Source organism: Xenopus laevis, chromosome 7S, assembly GCF_017654675.1.
Source record: "Xenopus laevis strain J_2021 chromosome 7S, Xenopus_laevis_v10.1, whole genome shotgun sequence".
In the NCBI taxonomy this organism is placed as follows: Eukaryota; Metazoa; Chordata; class Amphibia; order Anura; family Pipidae; genus Xenopus; species Xenopus laevis.
The window spans coordinates 112,107,374-112,121,418 of record NC_054384.1 but is presented as its reverse complement, the minus strand read 5'-3'; the positions used below and the strand labels follow the sequence as shown (position 1 = coordinate 112,121,418).

General features: G+C 46.0%; 2 protein-coding genes across 12 annotated transcripts in view; one reads left to right on the top strand and one right to left on the bottom strand.

The window, feature by feature from the left end:
- Positions 1-4,435: 4,435 nt before the first annotated feature.
- Positions 4,436-8,105, top strand: cela3a.S (chymotrypsin like elastase family member 3A S homeolog). The gene is made up of 8 exons (XM_018228452.2): positions 4,436-4,541; positions 5,381-5,466; positions 5,786-5,883; positions 6,003-6,137; positions 6,234-6,370; positions 7,362-7,504; positions 7,640-7,792; positions 7,976-8,105. Exons 1-8 carry the CDS (start codon positions 4,502-4,504, stop codon positions 8,003-8,005), a joined length of 822 nt encoding a protein of 273 aa, XP_018083941.1. The 5' UTR covers positions 4,436-4,501; the 3' UTR covers positions 8,006-8,105.
- Positions 8,106-11,997: 3,892 nt separating this feature from the next.
- Positions 11,998-14,045, bottom strand: part of rap1gap.S (RAP1 GTPase activating protein S homeolog) — a 61,158-nt gene continuing 59,110 nt past the window's right edge. For all 11 annotated transcript variants that reach the window (XM_041571787.1, XM_041571788.1, XM_041571782.1 and 8 more), the window contains one exon: positions 11,998-13,175. In XM_041571787.1, coding sequence (XP_041427721.1) covers positions 13,065-13,175 — 111 coding nt within the window. In that variant the 3' untranslated portion in view covers positions 11,998-13,064. The remainder of the gene's footprint in view (positions 13,176-14,045) is intronic.

Sequence of the window (14,045 nt, the reverse complement as noted above, 5' to 3'; positions counted from 1 at the left end):
TAAATCTTACAACCTCCCTCTACCATGTAAAATCCTCAGCGTCGGACTGGGACACCCAGTGTCGGACTGGCCCGGCGGGAAACCGGGAAAAAACCTGGTGGGCCCCGACCCTTAATGGGCCCCCGCCGGGCCAGACCCCTCTCCCGACCATTTTGTTAAAAAAAAAAGATTTCTTTAGGCACCGCGCTGCGCCATCTGCGCATGCGCGCAGCAACATACAGAGCTCTGAGCGGCGCCTTTCAAGAAGGAGCGTCGAGCCATGCCGTCACGCAGGTGTGCAGTGCGCATCACGGTAGGGGGTCGAGGGGGTCGGGGGGCCCTGGACAGTAGTCCCGGTGGGCCCCGGGCCCCCCAGTCCGACCCTGGGGACACCAGGGGCCCCCCAAAAACTTCAGACCAGGGGCCCCTCTCAGTATTATTATTATTCTTCCTCACTCAACCTCTATTCTCCTGTCTCTTTCAGTTATACAGACTACAATCTATTATTCCATCTATTTAGTCTCTTTGTTCTCATAGAAATAGGGAATGACCATGAAATAGACCAAATGTTTATCAGCCTGAGGGGCCACTGACACCTGGGCCCCCCCCGGGAGTTTTCCTGGTCTCCCTGTGGGTCAGTCTGACGCTGTTTTACACTGGGATTAGTGATTCTCTATTGGGTGGTTGGACTGTGAGTGGGACTAATACAGGACTAATAGTCTCTTCATGTATCAGATGATTCGTATTGTCTCTGTGGCTCCGTTAGGTCAGAAGTTGTGGATAGAAGAGAAGATACTGAGCGATGATTCAGCCGCTCTGGGGAATCCAGGGATTCGCTTGTACAGGAATGATTTGTATTGAGTCAGACACATAATGAGTCAATGAATTAGTGTCCTATCCTATATAATAACGTCCTATATAATAATATCCTATATAATAACGTCCTATATAATAATATCCTATATAATAATATCCTATATAATAATATCCTATATAATAACGTCCTATATAATAATATCCTATATAATAACATCCAAGTGTCTCTGCTCCCAGTCCCCGTGTCCGTGGAAATGCGTTATTGCGCATGTGCCCCACGGGTCCGAAGTCTCGCGAGAGCTTGCTGCAGCCCAGCCGGCGCCGCCATCTTGATTTTACTGACGCGGGTCACCATGGGCGGATCTTCGTTAAGGCTTGGGGAGGCTAAGCCTCCCCAAAATCTGCCAGAGAACTTGGAAAAAATAAAAGATAAGAAAAAAATAGTTACGTTTATAACCTTTACACTACAGGTTTGAGCAATAGCAGAAAAAAAATCTAAAAGCCTCCTATTGGTTGTTGTGATGTCACGTACGTTACGTATGCGTTATTTGTGGCGAGTACAAGACGAGCAGTGTCCACGAACACTGGGGGTACAAGAATTTTGAAGTGTGAGCAGATCGAGCCGGCAGCTCCTGAATGTGGACTTTGTACATCGCCTGCTATGTGAGCTCCCAAAAGTGTCAGTGCCCTGTACAAGAGTCTGAGAGTCTCCAATAAATCTTCCATTTCAAGGCTGAGAGGCTCCTTTAGTTCTTAGAGAGGGTCAGGGGCGTAACTATAGAGGGAGCAGACCCTGCGGCTGCAGGGGGGCCCAGGAGGTATAGGGGTCCCACGAGGCCTAATTCATATACAATTTCAATAAATATTGGAGAAACAAGTCAACCTCTAAACATTTTGGGGGCCTGAAAAATAATTTGCTGTGGGGCCCAGTAATATCTAGTTACGCCACTGGGGATCACATTCATTTCTGGCAGCCATTGACTTGGGCTGGGGGGGTCGGAGACTCTCTGAGGAACGGACTCCTGGACGGGCCACTGACACTAAAGCAAATATTCCAGCTCTTCTATTTGCAGCTGCGGAGCAGTGACTTTCAACACAAAATATGTCCAAGCAGTGAAACAAACTTTAATAATTATATTATATGATACTGGGATCACATTGCTGCATTCGCAACACCCCAAAGTCTTTTTTTGCTTGTGTGTAATAAGTACAGTGTGTGCATTAATACATAAATATATATTGTTCACTTACAATAGCACTCGTTTTAATTACATTAACAATGTGTTGGTGGGGGAGGGGGGGTTGAACCCAATCAGTTTGCAGGTCTTCATGAGATGCTTAAGGCCAGGGACAGAATTTGGGGACTTTGTCCACATTACAAAAGACTAAGGGGCACATTTACAAAGCTCGAGTGAAGGATTCGAATTAAAAAAACGTTGAATTTCGAAGTGTTTTTTGGGCTACTTCGACCATCGAATGGGCTACTTCGACCTTCGACTACGATTTCGACTACGAATCGAACGATTCGAACTAAAAATCGTTCGACTATTCGACCATTCGATAGTCGAAGTACTGTCTCTTTAAGAAAAACTTCAACCCCCTAGTTCGGCAGATAAAAGCTACAGAAGTCAATGTTAGTCTATGAGGAAGGTCCCCATAGGCTTGCCTGTGTTTTTTTTGATCGAAGGATATTCCTTCGATCGTTGGATTAAAATCCTTCGATCGTTGGATTAAAATCCTTCGAATCGTTCGATTCAAAGGATTTAATCGTTCGATTGAACGAATAATCCTTCGATCGTTCAATCGTAGGATTTGAGCTAAATCGTTCGACTTCGATATTCGAAGTCGAACGATTTTAGTTCCTAGTCGAATATTGAGGGTTAATTAACCCTCGATATTGGACTCTTGATGAATCAACCCCTTAATATTGTTCTTTAAAGGTCCACTAATGCTGCACCTTTTCTAAAAACTCATTGAGAGTGGCCAGGCCATTTATAAATTGTGTCTTGATATTTTTGAACATATAGGGGCTCATTTTTCTAAGGGTCGAAGTGAATTCAAAGTGAATTTTCGAATTCAAAAACGTTGAATTTCAAAGTAATTTTTGGGTCCTCCGACTATCGAATAGGCCAAATTCAACTTCGATTCGAATTGAAAAAACGTTGAATATTCGACCATTCGAAAATCGAAGTACTGCCTCTTTAAAAAACTTCGACTTCGACACTTCGCCACCTTAAACCTGCCGAATTGCAATGTTAGCCTATGGGGACCTCCTAGAACCTATAGCCAACATTTGGCTAAGTTTTTAGAAGTCAAAGGTTTTTTTTTTAAAATTGTTCGACCAATCAATTAAATCGTTCGAATCATTCAAATCAAAGGATTTAATCGTTCAATCGAATGATTCTACTTCGAACGCCTATGGCCATATTCGGTCAAAAAAACGTTGACTTTGAATATCGAACTATTGCAATTCGATGGTCGAATTTCGAAGTTTTTTTCACTTCGAAATTCGATCCTTAGTAAATGTGCCCCATAGTGTGGGTCCCACATAGTCTTTTAACTAATGCTAATTTATACTTTCGATATCATTGATTTTTTCTCTGCATGTTGATGTGCAAATACCCATTCTGAAATGTTGGGAGGTATGTGACGACATATGTTCTTAACGGGCTTAATGTCTAGTAAAGGTATGTTATTTGTATATGATTAGCATATACAATAAATAAATAAACTTATGGGCAGCCCCCATTCATACAAACAATATTGAGCAGATTTTCGTAGGGAAACACATGATTCAGTAGTTATTCAGACACCTGACGTGGCCCCTTTAATGCTGCAATAGAGCCCGGGGTTCAGTGGCACCCACACAGGTAATTAATAATGCAAATTATTCACCCCCACCCATACACCTGTACCATTTAACCCTTGAATGTCATTTGCATGTTTCCCAATCAGAAGAAACTAAGTCTGACTCCAATCAAATGAACCCCATTAATATCCTAGAATGAGGTCCAGTTGGCTGCTGATGTATTTCTAACCAATCAGATTTATTTGCTGTATTGGGCCTATTTAAACAGAAGCCTCCACCCCCTACAAGGAACTACTTGAACTAATGGTACAAGGAATTTGGGGGGCTTCACCAAATTAAACACTAGAGTAAATTAGTTTGATCACTTTATGTGTGAAGCAGTTGAAAACCTCTGCTTTCTCTCTGTTTCCATTAATCTCCTTCTTCTTGATATTTATATAATAATACAATTATGTGCTTTATTCCAAAGTGAGCTGGCACCTCATCAAAAAATATAGTCCCTTATTGTAATTGAGAAATCCTGTGCAGATAAAATTTACATCCAATTGGCTGAGATTTCCTTCAGTTCTGTCCCATGAGCCGTACCTGTATAAAGAGCAGCAGGACAGAAGGACACGGAGGCAGTGATATTCCACAAGGAGCTTTGGTCTTGTGCCCATTTTTATATGGCAACAATCTCAACAAAAGACGGTGCCCAAGGACCCTGGCACGGGAAAGTGGGAATAAGCAGATGGTTCTTGGTGATAATCCCATCTGGTGCACCTGGTTGGGAACCAGTAGATAAAGGTCAGAAGTGTATGGAACATTTTGGGTTGATAAAGACCATGAGGTAAGGTTTATGCTGATAAAAGTCTGTATAAAAGGCATCAGCGCTGCAGAACTTTCCTTTCAAACAAGATGTGGAGCTTGGTCTTCTCTGTTCTGCTGGTATCTGGAGGTGAGTGAGGAGTAAGAGCAGTTGGAGTTTGAAGGCCATCTCAGTTGGTTTCTATGAGTTCTTTCAGCTCTGGTCGAAGACTCTTTGAGTTCCATTTATTAGGAGCCCTATCTTTGATATTCTAGAGATTATGTCACTTCATCATTTTAAAACACTCTGGTCAATAGGTTCCTTTGTCTGTTGTCTCATCAGTTCATCTGTAGGTTCCTCTGCCTTTGGGTTATCTCCTTTTAGACAGTTGGGGTTTCTCCCTCTAGTCTAAATGCCCCTCATTCCACTATGTATGTACCCCTATGTCTAGTTTATAGGCTTCTCCTTTTCATCAGTAGGTTCCTCATTCTCAGGACTAAAGGATCCCCACCCCACATAGCAGGTTCCTCTGTCCTTGGACCACTGGCTTCTCTTTTTGGTCAGTAGGTTCTTCTGCCTCTGGTCTAAAGGCTCCTCATCCCGCTCATTAGATTACACTGTCCCTGGTCTAAAGGCTCAGTAGGTCACTCTTCTACTGGTCTAAGGACTTCTCATCCCACACAGCAGGTTCATCTGTCCTTCATCTATTGGCTTTACTTTTTGGTCAGTAGGTTCCTCTTATTCTGATCTAAAGGTTCTTCACCTGGGTCAGTAGGTTTCTCTGTCTCTGGTCTATATGCTCTGGTTGGTTCTTCAAGCACAAGTCTATAGACTGTTCATGTTGATTTCCAGGCCTGTAGGTGCTTCAGTTTTGCCAATAGGTTTATCCATCAGGTTCTTCTCTCTGGTTATTAGGTATTTCCACTGTAGTATAGAGACGTCTCACACTAATAAATTCACTGAGCTCTGGTCTATTACTCTCTCCGCAGCCTATGGATGTGGGGTTCCCACTTATGCTCCATCTGCACGAGTGGTGAATGGAGAAGATGCCAAACCCTACAGTTGGCCTTGGCAAGTAAGTTCAATCCTGGTGTTTAATCATCATTTATTTGTTACATTCATGTAATGGACCAGGGATATGGGAACAGCATGGGAGGGACAGATACTGCTCTCATTAGTCAAAATATTATATTTGGGTTTACTTACCCTTTAACAAATGTCATTTCCACCTTAGTATATATAAGTAAGCCTTTTTATTCTTATTGTATCCCCATGTTGGGGTGAGTAGAAACGTTATGATCTAAATCCTCTGCCCATATATCTGTTCCATAGATGTGAATATTGTAGTAGATGAGGTTGAAACAAGACTCACATCCATCCTTTTTCTGCTCTAGGTCTCACTGCAGATTCTGAAAGACGGGGTATTTGCTCACAATTGTGGGGGGACCCTCGTTGCTGACAGATGGCTTCTGACTGCCGCCCATTGTATCAAGTGAGTATCACAAGAGACGGCAGAATAAGAGACACATGTAGGTGACCCGGGCCAATAGTGGGTGATCAATAGAGATAATAAGAACTACTCTGTTGATTGGTTAATCTCTCTCATTGCAGCTTCTCTCGGACCAATCGGGTGGTGGTGGGTGAGTTTGACCTTGAGAAGGAGGAAGGAGCGGAGCAGATCTTTCCTGTTCCTGCAGAGGACATGTTTGTGCACCCGTCATGGAACCCCAGTTGTGTCGCATGTGGGTAAGGGGAGTGACCATTGTGTTACTGAGACCAATCATATCTCATCTGCACACGGATTGGCTGACAGTGATCTGTCCTGTTGTCTCTTTCCTTTAGGAACGACATTGCCCTGGTCAGATTGTCTCACCCTGTGCAGATAAGTGATAAGGTTCAGCTAAGCTGCCTCCCCCCCGCCGGGGAACTGCTCCCCAACAATTACCCCTGTTATGCCAGCGGCTGGGGGCGGCTTTACAGTAAGTACATAGAATTCTCTGCTGGGAGGTTTTATTGCTAAATATAATATATACATCCCAAAGGGATTGGACAGTTCCTTGTAAAAATACTGTACTACCTTCATCTGGGCTGTTCTCTTTCCCTTGGTCAGTCAGGGATGCCCCCCCCCCATATAAATGGATCTTATCTATCCCCCAGTACTTACCCAGGTACAGAGCTCTGATTCTCTGTACTTCCTGCTCCGGGGCTGTTCTCTTTCCCATGGTCAGACAGGAACCTCCCCCTGGGTAAATGAACCCAATCTCCCCCAGTACTTACCCAGGTACAGAGCTCTGATTCTCTGTACTTCCTGCTCCGGGGCTGTTCTCTTTCCCATGGTCAGACAGGAACCTCCCCCTGGGTAAGTGAATCCAATCTCCCCCAGTACTTACCCAGGTACAGAGCTCTGATTCTCTGTACTTCCTGCTCCGGGGCTGTTCTCTTTCCCATGGTCAGACAGGAACCTCCCCCTGGGTAAATGAACCCAATCTCCCCCAGTACTTACCCAGGTACAGAGCTCTGATTCTCTGTACTTCCTGCTCCGGGGCTGTTCTCTTTCCCATGGTCAGACAGGAACCTCCCCCTGGGTAAGTGAATCCAATCTCCCCCAGTACTTACCCAGGTACAGAGCTCTGATTCTCTGTACTTCCTGCTCCTGGGCTGTTCTCTTTCCCATGGTCAGACAGGAACCTCCCCCTGGGTAAGTGAATCCAATCTCCCCCAGTACTTACCCAGGTACAGAGCTCTGATTCTCTGTACTTCCTGCTCCTGGGCTGCTCTCTTTCCCATGGTCAGACAGGAACCTCCCCCTGGGTAAGTGAATCCAATCTACCCCAGTACTTACCCAGGTACAGAGCTCTGATTCTCTGTACCTCCTGCTCCTGGGCTGTTCTCTTTCCCATGGTCAGACAGGAACCTCCCCCTGGGTAAGTCTCGTAGAGCAAATGTAACACAATATATTTTGTTTTACAGCTGGGGGGCCCATTCCTGATGTCCTCCAGCAGGCGCTGCTCCCAGTTGTGGATTACGCTCACTGTTCGCAGAGTGACTGGTGGGGTCAGACAGTGAAACAAAACATGGTCTGCGCTGGAGGAGACATTCGCTCTGTGTGTAATGTGAGTGTCAGACTGTAGGGGGAGCTGTGGCACAAGCAGTGGGAATAGAGGTTCTAGTGCCACCTACAGGCCACACGGCAGATGCCACTTTAACTTCCTACAAACATTGTCATTGACTCATATTGTCTCTTTCAGGGTGACTCTGGGGGACCCCTCAACTGTCAGGCGGCTGACGGCCGGTGGTATGTCCATGGGGTGACCAGCTTTGTGTCTGGCTATGGGTGTAACACGCTCAAGAAGCCCAGTGTGTTCACTCGAGTGTCGGCTTTTAACTCGTGGATCCAGCAAGTGAGTGGGGACCTGGGGCTCAATAAACAGGGGGGCCCGTGGGCAGGAATGTAATAGGCCAATATCGGGGTTCATTCTTCTTTGTGTGGGACGTTGACCTTGGGCAGGTTGTACTCATAGTTTGCTGGTGGGGGTTAAGAAATCTCTGATTCAGATTGGTCGGGAATATTTTCCTCTTTCCAGACAATCAGGGAGAATTCTGTGTTCCAGTAGATCCTTCCCGGGAATCTTCAGCTACAAAGCACCGGAATCTCTTCTATTGGTCTTGGTTCTGATTCTCCTGCTGCAGATCCAATAAATCCTCAGAGATCCATAAGAGTCTTTTTCTTTTCATTCTCATCAAGTTCAGTTTGGGACTGAGGCTCCTGGGGCCCAACAGAAACCCCAACATCTTGTAGCAATTAGATGTCGATTTAGGGGCTGCTGGGAATGGCCCTTAGTTGGGGCTCTCAGGCAGATCGAGTGCTGCTCCTGGTCTGACCCTGATCAAGTTAATACCCCAAAATTAAAGGGAAGGAATATGTAATGGGGTCTGGAGGAATGTTTGTCCCACGTCCTGCTCCTTGTCATTAGAGCTGACACTCACCCCTTTGATACCAGACAGATACCGAATCCACTTCCTGTAAATTGTGCAGCCTGGATACATTCAGCTGCTCCCAGACCCCCATTGTGCTGTCACCAACTCTGATTTAGGCCCCATTGTGACGTCAAAAACTTCTAAGCCCCATTGTGCCATCAATGACTTGAATCAGGCCCCATTGTACCATCACTGACTCTTATCTAGGTCCCATTGTGTTGTCACTGACTCTAATATAGGCCCCATTGTGCCGTCACCATCACCGACTGATCTAGGCCCCATTGTGCAATCACCGACTGATCTAGTCCCCATTGTGCCTTCACCATCACCAACTTTTATCTAGAACTGATCTAGGCCCTATTGTGCGGTAACCATCACAGCTCTTTTCTAGGCCCCATTGTGCCGTCTCTGACTCTAATCTAGGCCCTATTGTGCAGTCACCATCACCACTCTGATCTAAGCCCCATTGTGCCGTCACCATCACGGCTCTGATCTAGGCCCCATTGTGCCGTCTCTTACTCTAATCTAGGCCCTATTGTGCCATCACCATCACGACTCTGATCTAGGCCCCATTGTGCCGCCACCATCACAGACTCTGATCTAGGCCCCATTGTGCCGTCACCATCACCAACTCTGATCTAGGCCCCATTGTGCCGTCACCATCACCAACTCTGATCTAGGCCCCATTGTGCAGTCTCTGACACTGATCTAGGCCCTATTGTGCCGCCACCATCACAGACTCTGATCTAGGCCCCATTGTGCCGTCACTGACTCTGATCTAGGCCCTATTGCGCAGTCACCATCACAACTCTAAACTAGGCCCCATTGTGCCATCACCGTCTCTGATCTAGGCCCCATTGTGCTGGAATTGGAGGGTGGGAGGAAGGACAGAAACTCCAGCCAATAGGGTGCTGTTATTGCATGAAGGTACTGGAGGGGACCCCAAAAACAATTGTGTTATCACTGAGTCGCTTTATGTTTGCACACTGGGAGCCCCCCCTCTTTTGCATCCCATGGTATAACCGCACCCCCCGTACAACAGGAAGGCGCAGACGTCTGTACAGATTGAGTTTATTCCATAGAATTTTAGTTAAAAGCTTTGTACAAATAATAGAATTTATTCTGATAAATACATTTACATTTAATTCCACGGAGAGACAAAGAGACGACAGGAGACACGAGACGCCCATCGAGGCCGACATTTATCCCTGGGGCAATTAGTGTTTCTGACTAACGGAAAATAAATTAAATAGCAGTGGGAGGGGCATAAATAAAACACAGACACACCCCCACCATTGTCATTACAATAAGGAGCCACAAGAGGGAGCGAATATACAAGTCCGGATATGACTTAATGTCCTGCTGATTGTGGTTCCCCTGTATCTGCCCCGGGCTCATTCCTACAGAACTGGAACCAGAGACCCCGACCCCCCCGATCCACACACTTCACTTGCGCAGGGGCCCAACATTACTGACGCCTCACAAGGGGCCCCAGGGCACAAAGACTTCCAGATTCATATGAGAACTTTTATATTATTGTCCCAGAGTCGCCCTCCCCAGTTATTCTGCCCGAGTGACAGTTAGAACTTGATAAATACCGAATATATAGAGAGAGACAAGAGGAGTCAGGAGTCAGAAGCAGCAGTGCAGAGAAAGGGACAGACACAATGACAGTTACACAGAACTATAAACCCAGTGAGAATGAGGAATGAATGGATATTGGGAAGTTGTATCAGGAGTCAGAAGCAGCAGTGCAGAGAAAGGGACAGACACAATGACAGTTACACAGAACTATAAACCCAGTGAGAATGAGGACTGAATGGATATTGGGAAGTTGTATCAGGAGTCAGAAGCAGCAGTGCAGAGAAGAGAAAGGGACAGACACAATGACAGTTACACAGAACTATAAACCCAGTGAGAATGAGGAATGAATGGATATTGGGAAGTTGTATCAGGAGTCAGAGGCAGCAGTGCAGAGAAAGGGACAGACACAATGACAGTTACACAGAACTATAAACCCAGTGAGAATGAGGAATGAATGGATATTGGGAAGTTGTATCAGGAGTCAGAAGCAGCAGTGCAGAGAAGAGAAAGGGACAGACACAATGACAGTTACACAGAACTATAAACCCAGTGAGAATGAGGAATGAATGGATATTGGGAAGTTGTATCAGGAGTCAGAGGCAGCAGTGCAGAGAAAGGGACAGACACAATGACAGTTACACAGAACTATAAACCCAGTGAGAATGAGGAATGAATGGATATTGGGAAGTTGTATCAGGAGTCAGAAGCAGCAGTGCAGAGAAGAGAAAGGGACAGACACAATGACAGTTACACAGAACTATAAACCCAGTGAGAATGAGGAATGAATGGATATTGGGAAGTTGTATCAGGAGTCAGAAGCAGCAGTGCAGAGAAGAGAAAGGGACAGACACAATGACAGTTACACAGAACTATAAACCCAGTGAGAATGAGGAATGAATGGATATTGGGAAGTTGTATCAGGAGTCAGAAGCAGCAGTGCAGAGAAAGGGACAGACACAGTGACAGTTACACAGAACTATAAACCCAGTGAGAATGAGGAATGAATGGATATTGGGAAGTTGTATCAGGAGTCAGAAGCAGCAGTGCAGAGAAAGGGACAGACACAATGACAGTTACACAGAACTATAAACCCAGTGAGAATGAGGAATGAATGGATATTGGGAAGTTGTATCAGGAGTCAGAAGCAGCAGTGCAGAGAAAGGGACAGACACAATGACAGTTACACAGAACTATAAACCCAGTGAGAATGAGGAATGAATGGATATTGGGAAGTTGTATCAGGAGTCAGAAGCAGCAGTGCAGAGAAGAGAAAGGGACAGACACAATGACAGTTACACAGAACTATAAACCCAGTGAGAATGAGGAATGAATGGATATTGGGAAGTTGTATCAGGAGTCAGAAGCAGCAGTGCAGAGAAAGGGACAGACACAATGACAGTTACACAGAACTATAAACCCAGTGAGAATGAGGAATGAATGGATATTGGGAAGTTGTATCAGGAGTCAGAAGCAGCAGTGCAGAGAAAGGGACAGACACAATGACAGTTACACAGAACTATAAACCCAGTGAGAATGAGGAATGAATGGATATTGGGAAGTTGTATCAGGAGTCAGAAGCAGCAGTGCAGAGAAAGGGACAGACACAATGACAGTTACACAGAACTATAAACCCAGTGAGAATGAGGAATGAATGGATATTGGGAAGTTGTATCAGGAGTCAGAAGCAGCAGTGCAGAGAAAGGGACAGACACAATGACAGTTACACAGAACTATAAACCCAGTGAGAATGAGGAATGAATGGATATTGGGAAGTTGTATCAGGAGTCAGAGGCAGCAGTGCAGAGAAAGGGACAGACACAATGACAGTTACACAGAACTATAAACCCAGTGAGAATGAGGAATGAATGGATATTGGGAAGTTGTATCAGGAGTCAGAAGCAGCAGTGCAGAGAAGAGACAGACACAATGACAGTTACACAGAACTATAAACCCAGTGAGAATGAGGAATGAATGGATATTGGGAAGTTGTATCAGGAGTCAGAAGCAGCAGTGCAGAGAAAGGGACAGACACAATGACAGTTACACAGAACTATAAACCCAGTGAGAATGAGGAATGAATGGATATTGGGAAGTTGTATCAGGAGTCAGAAGCAGCAGTGCAGAGAAAGGGACAGTATTAGTAAAGTGTAATTTCTCATGTGTCCTGAGCGCAGGGAGTTGGGCGAGTGCATTCTGGGAATTCTATAGCTCTGCTGAGTAACCCTAGAGGGTGATACTTCCAGCGGCTGTAGCGCAGTACAACTGTATCTCACATGACAAGGAAGATTCCCGCTATTCCGAGCTCCTTTGTACTCATAGTACCAGTCTCACCCACTAGGTGGCAGTATTTCTCTTTTAAAGGGACAGTAAAACCTGTTTATGGCATCTGGCAGTATAAAAAAGCCTCACCTTGTTAATGGGCTCCTCATTGCACCCTCCTGACCATGTGATCAGCAATGGGCTGATTAAACTCCAGCCCCCAGAATGAATGGGAGGGATTTAGCCCACAAGCAGGAAGTGGGAGGCAGGATTTCTTATGGGACTAAAAGGACCAAAAAAATTCCATCCAAAGAAAAACAGGTGCCAATGGTTTTCACGTGTTGGTTTCCCTTTAAGGGAAAGAGGGCGGAGTCACTTGGTGTAAGTGCCACATACTGATAAACTGCCCCCCAGGGTGGAATATTTAGCGACACCCACGAGACAAACACAGACATTGGGTCAGTGGGGAACATGCGGGGCCCCCCGGCGGTACCATTAACCCTTTCATTGCATGACAGTCAGGGGGGTGCAACTGGCAGCCAATCAGCTCTCATTATTAGTCATTCATTTCTATTGCAACAACATGAGTAACAACGATGTACAAACTGTAAGGGCCCCCCGCAGGCTGAGCCCCCCAACGTTTCCGTGTCCCGGGTTACTGGGGGGATCCGGTAGTGACATCACCGTCACGTGGGAGTTTATTACGTGCGCCCCCTGGTCCCCCACTCCTTAGGGAAGGGGAAATGTTTGGGGGCGCAGGAGGAGGCAAATCGATTCTGTCCTTTCCCCTCCCTCGTCTGTCCCCGGAATGAGACAAACCCCCCAAAAAGAGCAGTGGTCAGTCCAGCGGCATCAGAAGTGGGGGTCCTCAGGCTGCGTTTCTGGTCGGAGGGGTCCCCCATCTGTCGCATCGAAGGCCGGAGCCTGGCGCAAATCCTTCAGCTTCTGCCTGCGCTGAGCAACCTGGGGAGACATTGCCTTTAATATCGTTGTATTGGGAGGAGGGAACAGTAACCACTACTTCATCTTCCCAAAATGCACCCCAAGTTTAGTCTCCCCCAAACATTACCCCCATCACCTTCCTCCCCTCCCACCTTCCCATAAAGATTTGCTCTGAAATGAACATTGAGTGGGTGAAGAGATGAAAAGCAGTGCAGTCGGGAAAGGGTTACTAATAATCATGATATCAGCACTGACCGCTTCCCCTTTAAATGGGCTGTACCCCCAAATGCAACATTAGTACAATGAATAGGGCTCCTCCCACCCACAATACAAACATGGGGATAGATACAGGGAACAGCCTCCCAGCAGGGGTGGTGGGACTAATACAGTAAAGGAATAGGAGGGAGAGTGAAAGGGGGATAGATACAGGGAACAGCCTCCCAGCAGGGGTGGTGGGACTAATACAGTAAAGGAATAGGAGGGAGAGTGAAAGGGGGATAGATACAGGGAACAGACTCCCAGCAGGGGTGGTAGGACTAATACAGTAAAGGAATAGGAGGGAGAGTGAAAGGGGGATAGATACAGGGAACAGACTCCCAGCAGGGGTGGTAGGACTAATACAGTAAAGGAATAGGAGGGAGAGTGAAAGGGAACATAAGGAAGTGATACTTTACAGAAAGGGGGATAGATACAGGGAACAGACTCCCAGCAGGGGAGGTGGGACTAATACAGTAAAGGAATAGGAGGGAGAGTGAAACATAAGGAAGTGATACTTTACAGAAAGGGGGATAGATACAGGGAACAGACTCCCAGCAGGGGTGGTAGGACTAATACAGTAAAGGAATAGGAGGGAGAGTGAAACATAAGGAAGTGATACTTTACTCCTAGAGA

What these genes read in the sequence shown, in the direction of transcription:
- cela3a.S (XM_018228452.2), top strand. Translation starts at nt 4,502, where the DNA reads ATGTGGAGCTTGGTCTTCTCTGTTCTGCTGGTATCTGGAG. An exon ending in TGTTCTGCTGGTATCTGGAG is followed by an intron (nt 4,542 to 5,380) that starts GTGAGTGAGGAG and finishes CTCTCTCCGCAG; the next exon opens with CCTATGGATGTGGGGTTCCC. An exon ending in TTAACTCGTGGATCCAGCAA is followed by an intron (nt 7,793 to 7,975) that starts GTGAGTGGGGAC and finishes TCCTCTTTCCAG; the next exon opens with ACAATCAGGGAGAATTCTGT.